Source organism: Poeciliopsis prolifica, unplaced genomic scaffold (assembly GCF_027474105.1).
Source record: "Poeciliopsis prolifica strain line A6 unplaced genomic scaffold, Auburn_PproV2 SCAFFOLD007, whole genome shotgun sequence".
Classification (NCBI taxonomy): Eukaryota; Metazoa; Chordata; class Actinopteri; order Cyprinodontiformes; family Poeciliidae; genus Poeciliopsis; species Poeciliopsis prolifica.
The window spans coordinates 10,913,495-10,936,802 of record NW_026562382.1 but is presented as its reverse complement, the minus strand read 5'-3'; the positions used below and the strand labels follow the sequence as shown (position 1 = coordinate 10,936,802).

The window sequence follows — 23,308 nt, the reverse complement described above, 5'->3', positions numbered from 1 at the left end:
TGCACTGGGCCACAGCAAAATGGGCATCAGAACCAAAACTATACAAAGTGGGTGTAAAATAGGGATGGTGCTGTGGAATTAGAGTTGTATCACAATCATTTTATTCATTTATTTTGATACTGATAAAAGTGGTGATACAAGTTTTAAACATAATTTAGCATCTAATATTATCTTTTAGAAATCATCTGTCATGTCATACACCTGTAATACTTTCAAAGAACTGACATTTACCAATTCTCTAATGTAACAAACAGCAGAAAAAATATTTTTTGGGGAAAAGGGGTTTCCACCCCTCATAAATTGGAGTTTATTGGAAACACCATAGGAGTATCTAGTTTATTTACTTTGGATCAACATTATTAGCTTTTTCCTCTTTTGCTCTTTCCTTTGGTTTGTTGTTTTATTTGTATTTCCTTTTATATCTTGTAAAGCACTTTGTATTGCTTTATTGCTGAAAATATGCTACATAAATAAAATTCCCTTTTATCATAAGTTGCTATTATTATCTCGTTCATTAGTTTTCCCACTAACAAAAAATATTCCCACTACCTAAAACTGACCGACACCTCGACAGTAATCCTGTGATTTCCCTCATTTGGAGTAATGGTGAAGGTTGAGATCACTACTGAACATCTCCGACAATCATAAATGTTCAGCTGTGTTGAGGTCTGGTCGCTGAAGACCGCAACAAATGATTCATCACAGCTTCCTACATGTCAAGCTTTGCATTAACCGCTTCCTTCGTTTCAATGGAGTTACTGTTAATATCACATCAGGGTTAAAATGCTCCACTAAGAGACAAATGACATTTATCAAAGTTCTGCAAAAAATGTTATTTAAAAGGAGCAGGTGAGATGACACTGGGATCACTGCTAGATTTTTTTCCTTTGGTCATTTGACTTATAAAGAAAAAAAGCTATGTCAGGTTAATAATAGATAACAAGCAACAGATATTATGCTGAGGCATTATAGATTTGGAGCCAAAATGAGTGCTAATTTTTTGATAAAATAGTACAAACAAATAAAAAAAACCAACAAACAATCTCAGTAACATCCTGTAATTGGTATGGTTGGGTTACAAGAATCAAAGTGTACCAAGGTTTTAGAAAGTTACATTTTCAAAATGGCTAAAATGATTTATCAAATCATCTTCTGGTTTAAACTCCTATTAGTAGATACCAGTGCTTCACAATGTTGGTCAGCTGGCTAAAAGAAGGCTCCTACATTAATCCCAAGCTTATAAGAAATATTAATCTGTGTCATTGAAAAATATGTAAGGTCTCAAACAACAGACAAGACAGACATTTGGCTGGAAATGAACAGAGCTCCACCCACCACAGTCAGCACTGTGCAGCTAATTAAACAGCTGAAAACATCTTATTATAAATGAATAAATAAATGTAATAAATAGCTGCAATCAGAATATTGTATACCTGTAGCAGGAGAAGAACTGATTGTTACTTTATATTGAAAATAACACTATTTTGTACATTTTGTTCAACTTTTTCATGTAGATACAGCGATGACTTTAATCAAGGTTATCATACTGCAATATAGATCTATGACCACCTTATAGGCCTGGAGGTAGCGGTCCAAATGGTGTGGGAACACCTTCAGCTGGATGAGTCCTCATCCCGGGCTGAGCAATACATCAGAGAATCAATAATCAATCCTGATCAAAGCAGCATCAATTCAAAGAGAATGTTAGTTACAAACTACACACACCTCTCATATCTTCTTGCATTTTTTTGTGGCCCATGACTAACTGCAGTGTCACTGGCTGACCTTCAGTTAAAAAACGGAGGCTGAGTGATAGTGTGGGATGAAACTTTTTTTTTTAAATTAGCTGCCATACAAACACCATGTAACAGAATGAGTGGGGTGTTTGGGGGCGGGGAGTTATTGGTGGAAATCTTTGCTGATTCATTTACAGTTGTGGAACATGTGTGGGAAATAAATCGGTTAAAATAAATTTAAAACATAAATAAAAAAGGGTGAACATAACAGTGACGCATCATCATTACATCATCAAAGTCATCAGTTGGTTGGTCGGGCTGGTTACTCCAATATCCAGCATCCATGATTTTTTTTTATGGATCCTTGATCGTGATGTTTGGATACACACTGCAGGAGTTGTAGCATCCCAGCACTTGGCTGTGTGGTCATGTTTGACCGGTGTTATGCCGACCGGTCCTCGCCGATCCACTCGGGATGCAAATTCAAAAGGATGAGAAGCTGCGCTCTCAGTCTGAGTGGCTACATGGAGCACTAAAGCAGCAGCTCTTCGTCATAATACCCAATGAAAGTGTCATAGACCAAACGCAAGCAGTGCTGGTATTTAGGCTGCCGTGGATCAGAGAGAAAAGCTTAGTGCCTTACCACAGATGCGCTGTGACGACCATGTCTTTACGGTTCTTGGCGCAGGAAACAATTGAGGGGGTCTTCCTTGACAGGGCAGAGATCCCCCCGCTCCTCAAGAGACAAAAACCTGCTCACATCTGCCTCTCTGCGCGCACGCCGCACTTTTTTTTCACATCATAAAGCTCTTGTGCTTTACGGAAGCGAGACACATTGTGGGAAGGCTAGGGAGGAAAAGAAAAAAGTGCTGTGTTAGTCCGTTTCCTTGAATGCGGGGCTGTGATGCTCAGCTCATCTCTCAACTGCACCCCCGTCGCTCCTCCCTGCAGCAAGATCGGCTTTGGGCGGGAAGAAATGCCCGGAGTGGACCGAACGCAGGCGGGCATAGAGCGAGCGCGAAAACACGGAGGTGGAGTCGTGAGAAAACTGGGATTGGGAGAAGGTAAGTTTTATGAGGGGGAGATAAAAGGGGCGGGGTTTAGTTCAGGCGTCAGGCTGTTGAAATTTTAAGAAATTAAACTTCTGAAACAGTTGCTTTGAAATAGTTTAGCTGGATTTTATTATTGGCCTGCATGGTGGAACAGATAAAACCACTGTTGCTTTATTAGTGAAAAAGATTTGTTAACTTTGGACTTTGTTGCAGTCTGTAGGCTGTGGTCATGACGCCCAGAAGAAGGTGCTTGTGCACTTTAAGCTCAAGCAAAAAAAAAAAAAAAAAAAAAAAAAAAAAATAATAATAATAATAATAATAATAATAATCATTAATAAATAACTCAAAAGTCTCAGGCAAACACCCCAATGTCTCAGAACGCATCATTATTCATCTCATACTTTTGAATAGAAATTTTTTTTGCCTCATGTTACATTTCTAAATATTATTCAAAGACTCTCTGACTGACACCATCTCAAATGTCTTGCAAAAAAGTAAAACATGTTTGAGAATTTGTGTCATTCACTAAGAAATGAGTTTTTGAACATCATACATCATGATGTCTTTTTTTCCTCTTTTCCTTCCACAAAGCTTTACTTTTTCCTCTCGAGTCTGTTGCTGCGTGACGTAATCGCATCGGCGCACAGGAGTGAATTCTCAATGAGTTTTGACAGATTTGACCTTGTTTCTTTGACATTGACGCGGATGATGAAATGTCAGCTGACTGATGACGTGTAATTCTGAGTAACTTTAAGATAAGGAAGCACGTTTTTTTTTTCTCAACTGGGCAGCCGACAAAGCCGGTAGAAGGACGAGAGCCGGGAAGTTAGAGGTTACTCTCGCGATTCACCTGATTAGGCGCAACAAAAATAAGCGGAAGGTAAGACCACGCTCCTAAAAAGTTGGGTTTAATGGTTGTTGGGGTTTCTGCTCCTCCTTGTCGAGTTTTCGACTTGAGAAAAAGCGAGTTTAGATCTGGATTTGTCACGTCCTCCCTCCCACAACGTGGCCTAGTGCCGGTCTGAGCCTTTTACCATTGAATCAAGTACATTTTAACCATAATGCGGAAATGGATTGCTTTCATATTAGTTGGTGTTCAAATTAAAATCTTTTGTCCTTCCTGGTTTATCCCAAGATGCTTAAATAAACGTCGACGTTTTTTGCTGTAGTTTTTGCTGAATAAACAAGTAACTTAAATATCCAGAAAAGTCATAGTCACTCCTTTTGTTTCATTTTAAGAGCACTTACATTAGTTTCTGTTCGTTCTTTTAAGAAAGTAGTTTTGTAACAGGTGGGATATCGCCCCCTGGTGGCATGTCCTGTTAAATGAAAGCCAATGAATTGTGTTCTCCTTTCCAGAAATTATGAGTGGGGACATTGAGAAGGGAAAAAAGACTTTTGTCCAAAAGTGTGCCCAGTGTCACACTGTAGAAAAAGGTGGAAAGCATAAAACTGGACCCAACTTATGGGGCCTCTTTGGACGTCCGACGGGCCAGGCTGAGGGCTACTCTTACACAGACGCCAACAAAAACAAAGGTAAATACTGTATAATGTGAATAAGAATTAGTTTCATCTCAGGAAACGTGCTGCTTGACTTTAATATTACTTTTGGACTTACTATAATTTCCAGGAATTGTATGGAATGAGGAGACTCTGATGATTTATCTGGAGAATCCAAAGAAATACATTCCTGGGACAAAGATGATCTTTGCTGGGATCAAGAAGAAGAACGAGCGCACTGACCTCATCGCATATCTCAAGTCGTCTACTTCCTAAACGAGCATTTTGCTGCGCAGCTGTACTTGTCTTTGTGTTGTAAGTTAAGCAGCTCAGGAGACATTTTCATTCCAAACTAAGACAGAGCAGGAACCAACTAAACTGAAATCGAATGTCACATATGCTGAAACTGTTTATGTAATTGTGATGGCTGTTTATACATTTGATAACTTCCTGTTTTAACAGGTATATTTCTGTAAACTAAAAAAAAGTATAAGTACTGTGCATTTACAAGAAAATGAGTTGGACCTCCTCATGATATGTTTTTCTTAATGATTCTATCTTTCTTTTTGTAATTTTCTTGAATAAAATTGACACTAAACCAAATTTTCAGGTTGTTTTTTTCTTAAATAGTAACACAGATCTGTTTTGTGTTGAGTTAAAGGTAAATCTTTAATTTTTATATGAAGCAGTTTAAGAAATTGGAACCTTTCTTGTAGTTATTGCAGATCTTTTTGTAATCACAACAGCTCTGTAAACAGGTGTTCACCTGTTTACAGATCTTCAATTAAAACTATTTTAATTGAAACCTGCTCTTTTTAGCTGTTAATTGTGCATTTTGGAAGCATGCCATCTTCTAGTGTATCTACTGTTTTATCAAGTCCAAGGTAAGTCATCTTTCAGGTATTTTTAGGGCACTTTACGCTTCCCTCTGCTGATGGGTTTTATGGAGATACTGATTTTATTTTCTGGCTGAACTTAGCACCTGCTCACAGGGTACAAAGTATCTCTTCCTGTCAGGATGTCCATGTGCTTGAAAGGTCAGAAGACATGGGCTGACATAAACCCTACAGATACTCTATGAAATATTATAAAGAGGGTGATGAAAATCACCAGTCAACAATGCAGACAAGCTCAATTAAATTTTGCAATTAAATGTTTTTGTTTTTAATAAAAAAAATGTTGCCACCTCAGCAGTACTGCAGGATGATCATCTCCATGCCATGCTAGTTCATGCAAAAGGACCCCCAGCCAAGTATTGATAGTAATGTCTGATATATGGGCTGACTTTTACTAATTAAAAATCTTTGAACGTGGGGCAAGTTTGTTAATGTAATAACATTTACACACAATGTTAGCATAGTGCTTGACAGGAAAATTTAGGAAACATACATGGATCACATTCAAACTAGTATAAATTCAACTTGTATCATACTCCTTGAGAAATTCTATTTTGCTTTTAAGTAACTCATTATCATAATGACATTACTCGTCATAAACACACTATTAATAAGTCCCTCTGGGAGTAAAGACTCCCCCTCTCTCTTAGTCATACATATATTAGATAATCAGAATAATAACCTCTGATTATTAATTCCCCACCGTGTAGTCGCTCATGTAAACCCCGCATTGCAACAGCTGAAGTATCACTCCCCCTGGCGTTCAAATGGCGACTCTGCAGGCTGTTTCAGTTGTAATACTTTACATTTTCTGACGTACCCGCTCTGCTAATAAACGTCGCTGTTACATAACTTAATGAAATAGAACACTGCAGAACAGAAATTTGTGAAAGTTTATGATTTATGAAAGAGAGTTCGAATTTGCTATTTTTTAAAATCTATCTATCTATCTATCTATCTATCTATCTATCTATCTATCTATCTATCTATCTATCTATCTATCTATCTATCTATCTATCTATCTATCTATCTATCTATCTATCTATCTATCTATCTATCTATCTATCTATCTATCTATCTATCTATCTATCTATCTATCTATCTATCTATCTACCTATCTTATCTATCTATCTATTGTAGCTTATTGGCTTATTGAAGATAAGTAATGTGCAAGCATTCTCTGCAGTCCAGTATTATCATGGACTCTGCAAAATTTGTCTGTGTTATTTAACTAATTTATAACAATTTTATTTAATTGCCCCTAAATGATTTTTCCTTCAAGCTGCCTTCATCAACATCGCAACACTTTGTCTCCGTGAGGGAGGGCAACTAGTTCAAATGGCCAGAGGACCGATCGCTGAGGCAACCCTGAGCTCCCTGATTGCGTGACGAAGCGAGCATCAGCGGGAGCGAGCCAACCACAGCCCGCGTCATCCGCACAGGAGGACACAAACCACGGGAGTGCGCAGTACTGGGGCTGTGTGAGATGCTCTCACTACTCTCACTTTTGTATTTACGGTAGTTTGGGTGAATTATCTCTAATTAGCTGAGCTCAGTGGAGGAAGATGCCGGTGCGCAAAGGGACTCTCCGACCCTCTCCGCTCAGAGAAGGACCTGGATTTGGAGCTCCAGAGGTTTTGCCTGCGTAGCGCATCGTGGAAGTTGTTGCATCTGCACGATTCTCTGCTCTAACCCCGTCGGGTACAATCCTCATAGATGGTATTTCTGTGCGCAATTTCATGGCTTTGGTTCACTGAGGACCATCCGAAGTGCAGACATGGCAGTGTCAAATATGCTGTTCTCTGACGTAGAAAGTTTTCTGGACAAGCATCCCGACCTGTTCGAGGACTATCTGAACAGGAAGGGCAACTACAGCATGGTGGAGAAATGGCTCAAGAACCACCAGGCGAGTAAAGGTCCGGCGGCCGCGGCGCCCGCCGCCGAGCCCCGGGAGGAGAAGGGCAAAGCGTGCAAAGACAGCTGGGCGAGCAAGTGCGACGGTCTGCAGCGGAGAGCGTCTCAGAAGGAGCTGCGCAAAACTTTCGCCAGGTCTAAGGCCATCAACGTGAACAGGACTTACGACGAGCATGTGAACTCCAGGGCGCAGGAGCCGCTGACCAGCATGAGGAGGAGAGCTTTGCTGAGGAAGGCGAGCTCACTGCCTCCGACCACCGCGCACATCCTGAGCGCGCTGCTGGAGTCCAGAGTCAACATCCCCCAGTACCCATCCACGGCCGTGGATTTTAAGTATTATCTGAAAGAACACAGCGAAAGGGAGTTCTTCCTTGAGCTCGTGAAAGACATATCCAACGACCTGGACCTGACCAGTCTCAGCTACAAAATCCTGGTGTTTGTTTGTATCATGGTGGATGCAGACCGGTGCTCCTTGTTTTTGGTGGAAGGAACTGGCAACAAGAAAACACTGGTGTCGAAATTTTTTGACGTGCACGCGGGCACCACAGTTTTACCCTCGATGAACTCGGATGAAGTTCAGGTGCCGTGGGGGAAAGGGATCATTGGTTACGTGGCTGAACATGGAGAGACGGTGAACATCCCCGACGCCTATCAGGTGCCTGCTCCTTCATTGTGAATGAATGCATGCGTGATTCACAGAAATACTGAGGCAGGAAGGCAGTGAGTGCATTTCCTTCTCAGCTTCTAACTTCATGTCTCACATTTCATTGGTAACAGGTTAAACATCTGAGACAAGCACAATCTGACGAGAAACACAAAGTAGAATAATTGTGAAGTGGAATAAAATATATGGTTTTCAATTTCTATTTTTTATTTTTCCAAATAAAAACCTGAGCCCCGTGACGTGCCCGTATTCCCCAAAAACCAAACCTTCATAAAACCACCTTTTATGAAAATTACAGTCACAAGTCTTAGAGCACCACAGTGAAATGTTTTCCTGCTCTGTTTTCAATCAAAGTTCACACTCAGTGAGATTGTATCTATTAAAAGAAATGCTTTTCATGTTTGGTCACAGATTCTCTGTCAAATTTAGGTTCAAAGTTTGACTAGACCATTCCAAAGAGCTAGCCCTGTGTCTAGGGTAGTTGTCCTACAGTCAGGTGAACCTTGGCCCGATTCGCAATTGTTTTGTCACTCTGATGACCTTTAAGAATTCCACATCATGTTAGTGTTCAATGACATATTCTTTCAGGGTTTTTCAACATACGTAGTGTTTTACAAACAGGTTAAAAAGTTTGATACTATCCTCATCATCTGACCAGAGCCCAAGCTTCCGCATGCTTACTGTGTTCCCTACTTGAATTTTTGCCAAAGTCCAAATCCTTTTTTTCTTTCCACCCTTTGATAAAGTCCAGTTTTGTGAAGTTGTGACTGCTGCCTGTCATGTTGACAAATTCTCCCACCTGAGCTGCAGATCTCTGCAGCTCCTCTGCAGCCATTCTTTGTTTGCTTCTCTGATGAATGCTTTCCTCATCCATCCTTCCAGATAGGTTGGATAACAATGTCTTCGTGGGTTTGGTGTTGCTCAGATATTGGATTGTAGAGTGTTGTGTGTTGTGTTCGCTAACAAATGTCAGAGGCCTTCACAGACCAGCTCTCCATGTCTCTATTTACTAACTAAGTGACTTCTTACAGTCGGTTGTGCTGAATATTGTTTAGTGGAATTAGACTAAAGGTGGCAGAATATATGTGTATACAGATATACATTTTAAACATAATTCTACAATTTCTTTCCACTTCACAGCAATCCACTGGTTTGTATTGGTCTGTCAAACTGAATCCCAGAAAAAAAGCATTTCAGTTTTCACTTGTGACATGAAAATGAGAACAAGTTCAGGGAGTGTGAATACTTTCGCAAGGAACAGTGGGATTTCTTTACATATTGCTTTATTTCTTGGTGCTGTACGAGAAATCTAACCTCTTGTGACATGATTATTGTTTTAACATTATCACGTTCAAGTCCTCTGTTATCTGAAAAGACCAATAAAGGAATGTCTGCTTTTTACAATTAGTGTGTCTTTATGTATTTGCTGTGCCCTTGCTTGCAGGATCGCAGATTCAGCGACGAAATTGACAAATTGACAGGCTATAAAACCAAATCCCTCTTGTGCATGCCTATCCGCAACAGCGATGGTGAGATCATTGGAGTTGCTCAGGCCATCAACAAGACTTCAAGTGGGGAACTTTTCACTGAAGATGATGAGAAGGTAATTTTTTCCTTGTGATATTCCTTTATTTTGTTGCCTTCTTGTTGGTTTTTTTCCTCAGTGGAAATGTGTTTTTCTTAATGTATGCTATGGTTTTCCTAAGTTTTGTTTCTCTTTTCAATAGAAATATATTCAGGACTTTTGTAGATCAAATAATTTTCAAGTTGTACAAAAATAGAACTTATGCTTTAGGGAGGCTGCAAATAGGACCAAATATCTCAGTACTCACATGTTGCTGGTCTGCATGCTTGTCATTTAGTGATCTAAACACAATTTTAGTTGTTAAATTCTTGTGTTTTATTTAAAAGAGAAGAAGAAGAACCTGGAATAGTTGCCATAGTGAAATGTGTCTCTTCTAATGATTAATTAAATAATTAGCTGATCTGACAAAATTTGAATTGGGAACAATACATTTTGACTTAAGAAATGTTCAGAAACTTTAATTGACTTTGGCTCACTGGGAAAATGGCTCAAACTATATAAACGTAAACAAGAATAATGAAATGAAACTTAAACTTACAAAAATTTTTTTGGGGAAAACGTCATGACTGATATTGCATTGCTTTGGATGCTGCTTGATATATTCCAGTTGAATGCAATACATGACATTATAAGACCCTAAAATTCCTCATTGAATGAAACTTTAACACTTTTTCTATCTATCTATTTTATCTTATCTATGTTTGCTTTACATTAAAATTGTAAAACAGATTAAAAAAAATTTATTCCACAAGTAATTACCCCAGTAGGGCAAATTACCATCTAGATTAAACAGGTACTGACACAGATGCTGAACTGAAGCCTCACAGAGCTCCGAGCAAAAGACTGCAGCCTCCAAGTGTTGTTATTACTGCACAAAGAGAAGAATAAGCCTGAAGTAATGCTCATGCTTTGTGATTCATTTGTGGCATTTCAAGGATGTTACTCAGATTTTTTTAGACAAACACTGTGCATAGGGTTAGTGCATAAAGGGGCAACAGACTGTCATCATTTATTAATGTCAGTGTTGTAACACTTATGAGTTCACAGTAGCAGAGATGTAAAAAGAGCTAAAACTGGGATTTTTTTTTTCTCAGTTTTTCTCAATTTTGTGTTGTGACCTACATGCATAAGACATTTAATTCATTATTTTCTGTTGCTTAGCATCATAATTATGCTGCGATTCAAAATGTGGTCTTTCTTTGTTTGCCAAAAATGTTTAAAAGCAAAGAAATATCCAATTAAGCTTGTACGTAACTGGATATGAAACCCAAAATTGTTCATACACCCTAGAGTTTTAATGCAATATTCTAATCTTAAAAACAAGAATAATCTGACCAGAGGTAATATTAATATATTACTGGACATACCAAAGTATTGCAGCCCAGATTACAATTTGACTGCAAATCTGTTGCAGTTAAAAATTAAAGTGATGGCTACAAGGCCTATGAGCTTCCTGAAAAAACAAATAAACAAACAAAAAAACTTTTCTGTAGGATTTTGAGAGTATTAATTACTTGTGGTGTGCATTTTAGTCCATTTGTTCTTTTACTATGCTCCTTAATCCCAGTCAAGTCATGGACATGGTTAATTTGAGACTTAACAATTTATTGGACTTCAAACATCTTTTAAAATCAGAATTATTTGCTCATGTTGGAATTTATATATTTTCTCAAATTCAACCATATGTATGGCACACACACATACTTCGTAATAAGAAAAAACAAAATCATTGCAAGGTACACCTTATACATATGCTTCCTGCTCATATACTCTTTGTCTGATAAACAGGTTATAATTTGTTTGTCTTTGTGTACAGTTTCATTGTAACTACTATGTACTTTGTGAACTGTAGGAGTTTGACCTATCCATGTGTCTCCTGTGTGATACAGACAGACTTAATATCAGAACTTAGTGTCTGGGTTTCCTGGCTGGGTCGCAGGTAGTCATTATTATATTTTTCCTAAGCAGTGTGTTCCAGGGGGCGAGAACACTGTGGTCACAGCACTAATATAAATCCCATATTTGCTTTTCAGAGTCTCAAATTAGTTAACCTAAAATTTGACCTGACTACGTAGTGGTATAGCCATTGTGTCAAATACTACTGCACCATCTAAGATTAATAACACCAGTGAAGTCGAGTTTGTAGAAAAAAAAATAACAACTTTTTAGGGAACAATAGCTGCACAAGCTTTTCATGGAGATTTTGAATTCAAAGTCATACAGGTACTTTTCAATTTATTAGGAAATCAATGAAAAGTTTATTTCAGTAATTTTATTCTTATAGTGATCATATCAAAAAGTTATTGAAAAATGGCATTTAATACAAAATTGTTATAATATTGGCATGATATGTCCTACACAACCACAGAAAAGACTGCTAACTTCAGAGTTGCATAGAAGACAGTCACTGAACCATACTTATTGAGGGTATGCCACTAAAGATTATTGCTGCAGAAGCTGACTGTTCCCACAAGGTTGAATCCAAGCACATTAATGGAAAGTTGAATGGAAGAATTTGCTCTGGTTGAAAAGTGGCAAAGGCGAAGCAGAATTCAAACATTTGGAGGGAGATTTGTTGGATCTGGAGCTTTATTCAGCACCAGAGGCACAAAATTCAAGTTGCTTGTGGTCCAATGTGAAGTCTCCATATTTAACATTGTTTTGAGGATTTTGTCTATATGTTTGATCACAATGCCTTTATTTACCAGCAAAATTTAGACAAGATTTTTGCAGCAGCCAATCTTCTTTTACAAGCAGGACATGCCCTGCCCATGCAACTAATCGTGCCTTTTTATTGGTCTTGGCGTGATTAATAACGCAAGTAAATTAGAAATAGCAAAGTTTATGAACCATTGCAGATGTCCATGGAATGTGGAGCATATTTGACTTCAATTTAGCATATTTTTGTACATAAACAAATCATTAATGGGTATAAATGAAGGTTTGTATTAGACAAATATAACATTTTACAGTGGTCAGTTGGAGTTGCATCTCATCCTGAGACAGATAGCATTCTGTGTATCAGAAGAGCGCATGTTAAGCCCATCGGGACGCCTGAATGGATGTAGCAGAAAAGATGATGACAGGCTGATACACTGACTCCCTCTCTTGTTGCATGAGCACTCAAAAGGCAGATAGGATGAAACATGAAAGAACAAAAGTAGCTGTGCTATTATTTTAGGGTTTTGTTTCTCCCACGTTCCTCTTAGTTCAGCAAAATATCTAAAATAATACACATATGCAATCTATTGTTCATTGAAGAGGTTTTCTTTTTTTCATAATTCTCTTGTTCTGAGAGTAGGTTTCACACTGCATTAACATTACACTAATGCCTGGGATGGCTACTGCTGAATTAGTAATGAAAAGCGATGGTAGCATCAGTGAACGCAGTGAGCACGGTGCACAGCACAGCTGCAGCTCTACTTTTATAGGAGACTTTGTAATAAGAAAACAAATCATACTTTATAAAGCATTAAATGATGAAGCAGTGGCAGATGTCATTAGAGGCTTAAATGAACCTTCATCAAAACAAATTTGTGCCTAAACTTCTGAGAGGATTTTTCATATTACATAGCTGCTTTTTACGTCTCATGCTGCCTTAATTGTGTTGCTGTTGATACCCCGCAGGATTTAGGAGCTCGGGGGAGTGGGAATAATTTGTAATTGCAGTCTCTCATTTCTGTGGAGGAATACAGTTAACTGACCCTGTGCTGCGATGCGTCTGACAATATCATTTTGATTAAGATTGTGTTATTTTGTTTCTGCTTTGCGTTACATACAAATGCGTTACTGACAGGTAGACATTATACCTCTTTGTAAGATCCATGTTTAATTGTGCATTTTCAGCCATCCAGTACAATTTAACGTCAGTGAGATTCGTCAAAAAAACTGTCTCCCCCCACAACACACAATTTAGAGATGTAAGTCTGCAGCAAAAGAACAGGTGTATATTGGATCCAATAAAACAAATGTGGTAATCATAAAAAAAACGACCCAATGTCGCACAAAAAGTCACATTATGTGTGTTTCATCAAGAGAAAATAGATCCGCAGAGTATTTTTTGCACAATCGGTTCCTCTGTGTTAGGGAAGAGAACGTTATGTTAATTGTACATGAACATGTTTTAGAAGAAGTTAAAATTTTTCAAGAAGTCAGTCAGTGGCCTTCAGTAACTGAGTTCTTGTTTATTATTCTGTTTCCTGTGTAGATTTTCTTTGAGAAACCATATAATTAATTTAAAAGTATTTAACTTATTTAAACCTTTCAACATGCAATCACATCTACAACAAGTCTCAATTCATTTTATTCAGATTTTATATTATACATATGGACAGTACTGGATTATTCTGAATTTGAAGACTGAGAATATAAAGTTTGAAGTCTTTTTTATTAAATAAGTTAATTTCTATTTAAGGAATGGCTTTACCCAAAAATAGATGGCGTTTTGTGTCTCTCTTCCACTGTCAGCAACATGGTGAAAAGGAAAAATACTTAGCTAATAATGGAAAACTCAGTTTTTTTTGTAAGCAGTTTTTTCAAGCTGTATACAAAAAAACAAACAAAACAAAAAAAAACAACAACAAAAACAACAATACACTGTTCTTTTAAAGCTTTAACTTTTGCAACTTCTCCCTTGAAAACAAATAGAAAATCAGACAGTAGACAGACAACATGTAGCTAGATTTACATTTATTCAGGGATTTTCTGCTGGTTTTTGTTCTGATTGTTTCAAAATGCTAGGATCCTGATACGATACTGGAGATTAAAGCAGTTAACATATTAGGGGTGAGAGGTTATTCAACTTGCTCAGCTACTTGATTCAGCTTGACGCAAAATGTTTTTAGCTATTGCCATCGTTTTGAAACCAACAGCTGGAAAATAAGTCATGTCTTCAAAAACCCTTGAATTATCCCATTTAAACCCACCGATCACAATAGTGACCAAGAAATGACTTTCACTTTCAAGGACTCCAAAAAGCTTACTGTTTAAATTTCCAGTTAATGTTCAGCAAATATTGAAAGTTTAGAGTGTTTAGAGTGTTTAGATAATACTTATGCTGAATTATATGTTTAAATAAATATACAACAAAGATTTTTGCTGCATGTCATTTTTAAAGTGTCTATTTATAATTTCCACCTTTGCATTTACAAAACTTTTTTTAGTGTGTGAACAGGATGTGTTAACATGTTGACGGTCTCAATAGTGACCAGTGGACAATACATTTGACCTGGGTACGCTTATTTAAATACATACCATATTCTTCCAATTCCAAACGTCTTCCTTTTTAAGATTAATTTTGAGTGTGGTTCTTGATTTGTTAGACTTAGTGATGGCCAGACAAAGTATACAACAATGTAGTCACGATTGCGACCGATCATAAAACGCACTTTTTCTTCATCTGACGAAATCAACCTTTGTCTTTTCACCGCAAAGTTTGAGTTTTATTCATGAAATCAGTTCTCGCCAAAATATTTCTGGCCCTGTCCTCACCAGTGCAACGGAAAGTGAAACAGTACTTTAAATCACCTCATAGTTATTCACACTGAGAGCTGCTGGAGAAATAAAGTGGTATGTAATTTTTCTTGGCTTGTTTCATAACAAATACAATTTGTGGGAGAGGAAGCCATTGAGGCTGGAAGGAACTGAGTGTCCCCAATGGTCTTGGCCACTTTTTAAGATTTTTTTTTAAAATTATTGGTATTAAACCACTTTTTATTGGTCAGTTTGAAGGGCTCCATGCAAAAACATCTTGTTTATAATGCAACCTTATGTATTGGGCTGCCTGACAAAATGTAATCATAAAGAGCAGCGCTCCTTCGGAGTTCGCCTGTGCGCTCCGCAGGCAGATCCATGTGCAGATCCCCACGTCCTGCTTGCTAATGAATCCACTCCCGCTGGGCTTATTGATGACTACGGTCTTTCTGGAAGATCATTATAGGACATTTTCATAGGACAGCTGAAACAGCATCACGTTTGGTCTCATTGCTCAGTTTCATCTGTTTACTGGGTGCAGTTAATTTCAGAATCATTCAAACCCCAGGAAGAGTTAGGTTTAAGTTTAAGCTACCAACATGTTTCTTCTGGGAAAATGTAAAGGAGCTAATCTCAAAGACTTGGAGCTCATCATCACCAAAAATAAATATAAATATAAAAAAAAAATATTCATAATTGGAATAATTGGGCAATATTCATAATTGGATTTTTTTTTCAACTGCTTAAAAAAATAACTATCAGCAGAACATAGTCCCTTTATAAATTGATTTATTGTCTTGAAACAAAGGCTGTCTCATCATACACCAGAAACAAACTTTTTCAAGGGGCATTAATAATCTGGGCTTAATAGGAACTATAAAAACCAAAACAATTTTATCAGACACCTTGCTGTGGGGATTCTGTTCTTTAGCAGGAATTTAGGGCTTGCAGTTGTAAAGTGACAAGAAACGAAAAAGTTCACCAAGCCTTTTGCACTGCACTGCATAAATGCTGTTCACATTGCTGCCAGTGGCAAAATTGACATATGCGATGTGACAGAGCTCTTCTTTGATGAAAAATGTTCACATCATATTACAGTTTTTATGAGTTTTTATTGTGTCCATAGGTTCTGCAGATGTACCTCCCCTTCTGTGGTATTGCAATCTCCAATGCTCAACTCTTTGCTGCCTCCAGAAAGGAGTACGACCGGAGTCGGGTAAGGGCCACGAGGCTGATGGGATGATAAAGCTCCCATTCCAAGGATCAGCTTTACTCCCTCCCCCTGGATGCTGACATTGAGGCTTGGTATTGATCAGCAGCAGCCCACTTGCTGGCGTGGCAGTGGAAAATCACGGTGCCATGCAGCTTTGCATGAGCATTTTCTCAGGATCTGACGAGGGGGATGGGTCTGTATTCAGAGTAGGACCTAAATCTACATGAGAATATGAGGAGATCCTCTAATTCATGTCTCACAGTCACATGTAATCGAAGGGAGCATAACGAGAGCACAGTTCAGAGAGCAGAGGAGAAAAATGAGGAGATATTCCCTCCTCATTTTTAGGTGCCAGCACATTAAACTGGATTGGCTCTCCCTTAGATAAAGGGTTTAATTTACTTGTATTGAGGAAATCAATTACACTATATCATCCCTTTGGTTTATGGTTTAGGGATTATGATAGTAATTAAATTCCAACATCAGCGCGAAGCACAACACATTTATTTAAGGGGCTCTTACTCTTGCCTGCCAACCGATTTCTTGTGTTGGAAATACATTAGCATTCATGAGCTTTCAGATTGTCCAAGGTATTTCCAGCATAATATTTTCTCTTTTCTTGGCACTTAGGCACTACTAGAAGTGGTCAATGACTTGTTTGAGGAACAGACTGACCTGGAAAAGATCGTCAGGAAGATCATGCACCGCGCTCAGACTCTGCTAAAGTGTGAGCGCTGCTCCGTCCAGCTGCTGGAGGACATTGAGTCACCGGTACTGTTTTGTTTTTCCTTCTGCTCCCCTGCCATGTGTGTGTCTTACTATGTTTTCACGCATGTAACCCGTTTCTCTTTGTCTGCCTCAGTTTTGCTTTCTGACTTCAGACCTTTAAATGTTTCTTCCTTTACGCAGGTGGTCAAGTTCACTAAGTCGTTTGAGCTACTGTCTCCAAAATGCAGCGCAGATACTGAAACCAGGTTTGTATTGTGCTTCAGTAACTTTTGGAAAACTGTTGTTCATTTCCACCTTGAGATTTTTCTTTAAATATTTTAGATTTTAAGTTCAAAGTAAATGTGTTCACAACAGAAATTATACCAACATAATCTGCTCTGCCACCACATGCATAGTAAAAACAAACAAACAAAATAAAAAAACATAAAATGCAAGAAATATGTATGAAATACATGTGACTATTTGAAAGTGCTGTGAGCATAAAATTTGATTCTGTTCAGAAGATGTACAGAATCATCTTCTGTACATCTTTTGCTGCTCTTTGCTTCTGCTAGGCATGGCTGAGTTAATATTGTGTGGGCTGTTTATGGATGAAAACAAGCTTGAAGGGAAGACAAATAGCCCCCCCCCCCACACACACACCCTTGAATGCTTGCCATAGTTAATATCATTACCTCAAAGCAGTGGCCATAACTGGCCTCTACAAGCAGTCTGAACAATATAAAACTATACAACTCATTATAGTTTCATTTATTTAACACCAATTCACCACAAATATTATATCAAGTCAAATAGGTCTTAATATTCAAACACATGGGATCGAATAAGTTAAAGATTGATATCAAATCAATCTGATTCATCCTGAAACAGATTCAGATTCAGTTACATACACTCAGATGATCGTGTATGATGACAATTGGTAAAACGCGGAAGGTAGCAATAGCTGTTTCAGTGGTTTCATTGAGGAAATAAGCAAAGCTAAGCTGAGCAACACTGAGCCAGTGGCACTTTCGATAAATGGGAAAAGAAGAGCCGCATGGCAGCAGTAGTTATATTAGCAGCTTTGTCATAAAACACACAGAAATAAACGAAAAAGCTCTGAGTTTATTTATTTATTTATATTTTGGGGAGAAAACAACAACAAAAATCATGCAGAGTAACTGGGATCAAATTCTTTTTCACTGTCTTTATCTGAAAAAGAAATGGCTAAGAAATAATTGCCAAATTTGTATTGGAGAGAAAGACAAACAAAGAACTAGCTGAACAAAACACACACTAAGCCAGGAGTGCTTTCTATTGGATGAAGAACAGAATACAAATAGTAAGTCGCAGCAATAGCTGCATTAGTGGCTTTGTCCATGAAAGAAAGAACAAAGATGCACTGACACAGGAACACTTTCTATGGGATGATAAGCAGAGAACATGTAGTGGCAATAGTTCTGTCAGTGGTTTTGTCTGGAAAAGAGACACAGGTAAACAGTTAACTATAGAGAAAAAACGTAAAAATAATGTCTGCTATAACTACAAAAATGCATGAACTAACACCTCTGTCAGAATAGAGGTGTTGCTGGATAACCTAAGCCACTCTAGATGTAAGGTTATCAAAAAGTACTACTTTAAACATGTCATTAAAGGAAGATAGGGTGTCTGCATCACCGACTAAAAGTGGGAGCTGGTTCCACAGGAGGAGTCTGATACCTGGAACCTCTGCCTCAAATTCTGCTTTCAGAAACTCATGGAATAAAAAGCAACCAAGCGGGCAACATTCCCTGTGCCGTAGCAACTGCCACACCAGCGTCTGTGCTGCTCACTTCTCCTCTTAGGTCCACGCTTGTACATTTGATTTTTGATTTTTTTAATAGCACAAAATTGCTATTAAATTAATAGCAATTTTGTGATTGGCTAATTTAACTTTCCTAACTTAAATGGCCACCTTTCGGATAACAATTTTGCCACAGTTAATGAATTCAGCAAATTAAATTGCATTTGTTTCTTTTCAAAGTATTTGTTGCTATAAACACTGAAAGGTAACTTTCCCAGATATAAGCAGCTAAAAAGATTTGATGTCAAAAAAACATCTCAATTAGTAAAGCACCCAGGAGTTAATGCATCATGAACTGTCATGCATTTTGTGCTGCACCATGAAGAGCTTGTCTACACTGCCGCATCACACGCTCCACATAAGTTAAAGATCTGACATCAGCATCATGCTATCTTTATTCTTCAAAGATAAAATTAGCAGCACAGAGCGTTTGCTGGCTTTGAAGGGAAAACTTTACGATGGTCCTGCTGTATTAAATGTCAATGGGTGATGTGAGCAGTGATGATGCAGGTGTTTCTCTGGCAGAGTGTGTGGGGGTGTCTGGCAACAAGGAGGACGATTGCACATTTAAATTTTCATTACTTCATGAGCTGCTGAAGAAGTTTACAGACATCTGCTTTATGAGAGGTTCATTAAACACAAATTAATATTGGAGAAAGCTCATGAGGAGAAATAGGAGAAGCCGTTGCAAAGCTGTCGTTAGGAAGACGAATCAAGACACCTCTTTTTTTTTTAATCAAATTATGTATTTTCAGCTACAGTCGCAGATTATAAAACAATATTTGTTGAGAATTGAGACCTAGAGATTGCGTTTGGTTCAGCAGTTGTTCAGCGTTGTGTTTATGTTTTTTTCTTCCAACCCTAGTTTCAAAGACAGTATGGAAAAATCGTCCTACTCAGACTGGCTCATCAACAACAGCATTGCAGAGCTGGTTGCATCAACAGGACTTCCTGTGAACATTAGCGACGCCTACCAGGATCCTCGCTTCGACGCTGAGGTACAAAGTCCCACCAGGATCTTATACTACAGAACCAGGAGAATATTATTCAAATTATTCAACATCTGGATTTCAGCAATAAAGAGGGCCTCACTTATTATTTAGAGAGCTGTCCTGCTCTTTTGTAGGCAACCTAGAAAGGTTTGACATATTCAACTTTACGTAGCAGAGGCAGAAAAGATTGACCTACTGGTACGAGGACTTCTAACAAATATGTATAGTGTGTGCTATGATCAGATTTGACAGGCATCTAACAAACACTGCAGTTGGTGTAAAACAAAGGGCAAACAAGTGGAAACTCATTTTATGCCCACTGTAGAGTATGGTAGGGGATCTGTGGTGCTGTGGGTTTACTTACTTTCTAAAGGTTCTGGGAAAGCAAAAATGCCAGTCTTTGTGATTACTTTGAAATACCAAGAGATTTGAAATGAATGTTGAGGTTTACCAGAAAACATAAGGTGGTTATTGTTGGAAATATCAACAGGAAAACAATCAAATCAACACACAAGTTGTCAAAATGCAAAAAAATCTATCTTATTTCACTTCCCAGATGTAAATCTTAAGAAAGACCTGAGGGGTGAAATAACATTGCAGTCAGGAAAGTACAAAGCGTGCTTGGACATTAACTGAGCCATCAACCACAGATGGCAAAATACATCAGGAATGTTTCAATTTATTGTCTAGTAATGAATTTATTAGAGAATTTGGCTGTAGCTTTAAAACTTTACACAGTAAAACTTTGTTTTAGTGCTAGTGAATTGTTTTGAATGCCTCTGGATAATGATTACAAAACATAATTTCTAAAGAAGTCTCTGATGCAATTCTGTTTGTTTTTAAGGTTTATCTAATGAAATAATCAAAGCCAAACCCACTTTTGAAATGTTTTCTGTTTTATTCCTCCACATTTTACAGGCAGACCAGTTCTCTGACTTTCACATCCGCTCTGTGCTCTGCGTTCCCATATGGAACAGCAACCACCAAATTATTGGTAAGTTAATTGTGATCATAATAATATAATATATCATAATATCTGTTTATTTGAAGATACTATATTACCACAGGAATGCTGAATTGGCCGAGTGTGAACATATTGAGAAAAAACTGTGCTTATGTTTTTTTCTGAGGGTAAACCAGAATCTGAACCCTTGCTGGTTTTTAATCAGTAAATCCAAACGTTGTTGAATATCATAGTTTTTTTTTAATCTTCAGGTCTGTTGAGTTCTGCTTGGAAACCTCTGCTTGTGCCCAGAAAGTCACACAAATGATACAGACGATGGCGATAAACCAGTACACTGGATGAACATTTTGCTCATTATACAGTTAAATACCAACATGCATGGTCCAGCACTATGCATGCACGTTTCTGCATTAAGCAAACAGCAGGGCAAAGAGAAGCTCGTGTATTCAGTTGAGACTTTTGCTGAGATCCATGCTGTGTTGCAGCATCACTCCACACGTGGAGGAGGAGTTTCCCTTCTTCTGTCAGCGTGCATTATGCTTGCGAATCAGCCGCGGGCTAAAAGCACAATGACACTGATAAATCATTGATCCCTTGTCCGCTTCTTTGGTGCTGGAATATTGCAGAGGAGGAAGCAGGTGATGGCAGCTCCTCTCGGTCCGGTGAGATCTGACGCAGGGAAGTCATTAGTTTTATGTGAGTGCAAAGTGATCAGCAGGTCTGCTGCAGATGGCTGGTTAAAACCTGGGCGCGTCTCTGCGTAGGTGTCTGTGCATTCGTCGGAGCAGGGAGAGGGAGAAAGGAGAAACGAACGGAAGGAGTGAGAGGGGAGAGAAAAAGCAGTGTGTGGGTGGCACCTGAGGATGTTAAGTGAAAAATCATTACCCAAACAAAGCAGCAGAGATGAAACTCTTCATTCAAGGATACATTCAGTAACAAAAAAATGCACGCCACATTTTAATGTAACCTAGGCTGTAAATAAAATTTAATTTTTAATTTTTAGCATTTCAATCAGATATGTTCTCCTGAGATTTACTATACCAACAGCAGCTTGAACTGCAATCGCTCTTTTTAAGATTTATGTTTTTAATTTACTGAAAGTCATCCCAGGTAATTCCTAAAAGACTGTTTTGAAGACACAGCAGGTATGGCGTGTTGAGAGCAAATTGGCTCCTGGTTTAATTGCTAAACAAAAATTAGACTTTTATTGAACAGAAGTTTCTTACAGTAGAAAAACATAGAAATACACCACCTTTCAAAATACATTCACATTTCTCCACCCATTTCATATTTTACTTCAGAATTCAACCATGAATGTCAGTTTATTTGACTAAAATTTTATGTAACAACCCATCACAAAGTGTGGCATGACCGTGAAGCAGATCGAAATGATGAATGGTTTAAAAAATTTTCACAAATAGAAATCTAACAAAAGAAGATATGCAGCTTTTTCACCTCCCTTCAGCAAAATTCACTACAGATCCGATCAAGCCAGACAACCTGGGACGTTTTAGTCATGCACAAAAGAAACCTATTGCTGAAAATAAGGCTATGAGAGGTTCTGTTTTTACTTTGCAGTAAGACATGTAAGAAAATGCAAATGCACACCACACTTTTCCCATTTTTATTTGTGAAAACGTTCTAAACTTTTGTATATTTTACCTACAGTTGACAAAAGTGGTGGTGAAGCTATACACTACAGTTCCAGTCAGTGTATTTAGATAGCGCCAGCTCACAACAGATGTCATGCCGAGGCACCTTACAAAGAAATAATTTCAATTCAATCACACTTACATTATCAGTTGATACTAGATATCAAACAACAATGTCGTTTAAAAGGTTTCTAAGGATACAGCAGCTTGCATTGAGTCAATGACTTTCAACGTTAAATACTATGTTTCATATTTGACCGGTAAATAAATCTTTAATGGGATAAAAGCTCCCTCATCTCACTGTAGCCATCAAAAGTGAGGCCTCGATTAAATCATAATATGTGCTATTCTTGTCACCTGTTAGTGGACATAATGTTATACATGATTAATGTATTTGTCAAGGGGAAAATAATGTTTTTTGGTCTTTTTAATTTAAATAACTCCAAGTCATCTGTATAAGTTCTTCAAAGCTAAGTATCTCTTTGAAATGAAGAACATTTCAGGTTACAGGCTGTTTGCTGTGCCACAGGATCATTTTTTCTGTCGTGTCCAAATATGATAAACAGCCACTGTATGAAGATGCACTTGAGTTCAGCTTTTGTTGGATGAAATTCCTTATGGGTTAACACAATGCTGAGCTGGTTGCGGCTCCGGTTTTTGTGAAGCTCTAAGCAGAATTCGACACCCCCTCCATGGATCGCCTCCGGTGAACAAACTGCATTGTTCAGCCATGCAGCCAGAGGTCATCTATGTAAAAAAAGAAAAAAAAAATGTACTGAACATGAAAACTTGTAGATTTGAGAGGTATGGATTGTGGTGCAGTTGGAGATAATGTGGTGGCCGTGAGGCTCTAAGCAGTCATTTAGTTTGCTAATATTTGTTGTAGCATCTTCTGGAGCTCATTACAAATCACAAGCTGGTTACAGTAGGAACAATCATGCTTTTGAGAAAACATCTGCTCTGCATTTTAAATTCAACCATGATAAAAAAAAACTGTAATTAACTGCAGAGCTAATTCATTTTCAACCAATGAGTCATATTAAGACATAGTATTGGCAGGCTGTTTAACCTCTTCGGCATAATTAAAAATGATCATTAATTGTGTGACGATATCCTA

At 38.0% G+C, this 23,308-nt stretch overlaps 3 protein-coding genes across 4 annotated transcripts in view; 2 read left to right on the top strand and 1 right to left on the bottom strand.

Annotated features, from left to right (window-relative positions):
• osbpl6 (oxysterol binding protein-like 6) overlaps positions 1-2,689 on the bottom strand; it is a 38,775-nt gene extending 36,086 nt beyond the window's left edge. For both annotated transcript variants that reach the window (XM_055031655.1, XM_055031656.1), the window contains exon 1: positions 2,380-2,689. The gene's annotated coding sequence lies outside the window, so the exon portion shown is untranslated. The remainder of the gene's footprint in view (positions 1-2,379) is intronic.
• Positions 2,690-3,538: 849 nt separating this feature from the next.
• Positions 3,539-4,891, top strand: LOC129361287 (cytochrome c-b). Its single transcript, XM_055032050.1, has 3 exons — positions 3,539-3,668; positions 4,148-4,324; positions 4,419-4,891. The coding sequence occupies exons 2-3, from the start codon at positions 4,153-4,155 to the stop codon at positions 4,562-4,564; spliced, it is 318 nt and encodes a 105-aa protein (XP_054888025.1). The 5' UTR covers positions 3,539-3,668; positions 4,148-4,152; the 3' UTR covers positions 4,565-4,891.
• A 1,782-nt stretch (positions 4,892-6,673) lies between these two features.
• Positions 6,674-23,308, top strand: part of pde11a (phosphodiesterase 11a) — a 36,754-nt gene continuing 20,119 nt past the window's right edge. The window contains exons 1-7 of the mRNA XM_055032277.1: positions 6,674-7,753; positions 9,207-9,365; positions 15,946-16,035; positions 16,663-16,803; positions 16,942-17,006; positions 19,449-19,581; positions 20,494-20,569. Coding sequence (XP_054888252.1) covers positions 6,962-7,753; positions 9,207-9,365; positions 15,946-16,035; positions 16,663-16,803; positions 16,942-17,006; positions 19,449-19,581; positions 20,494-20,569 — 1,456 coding nt within the window. The 5' untranslated portion in view covers positions 6,674-6,961. The remainder of the gene's footprint in view (positions 7,754-9,206; positions 9,366-15,945; positions 16,036-16,662; positions 16,804-16,941; positions 17,007-19,448; positions 19,582-20,493; positions 20,570-23,308) is intronic.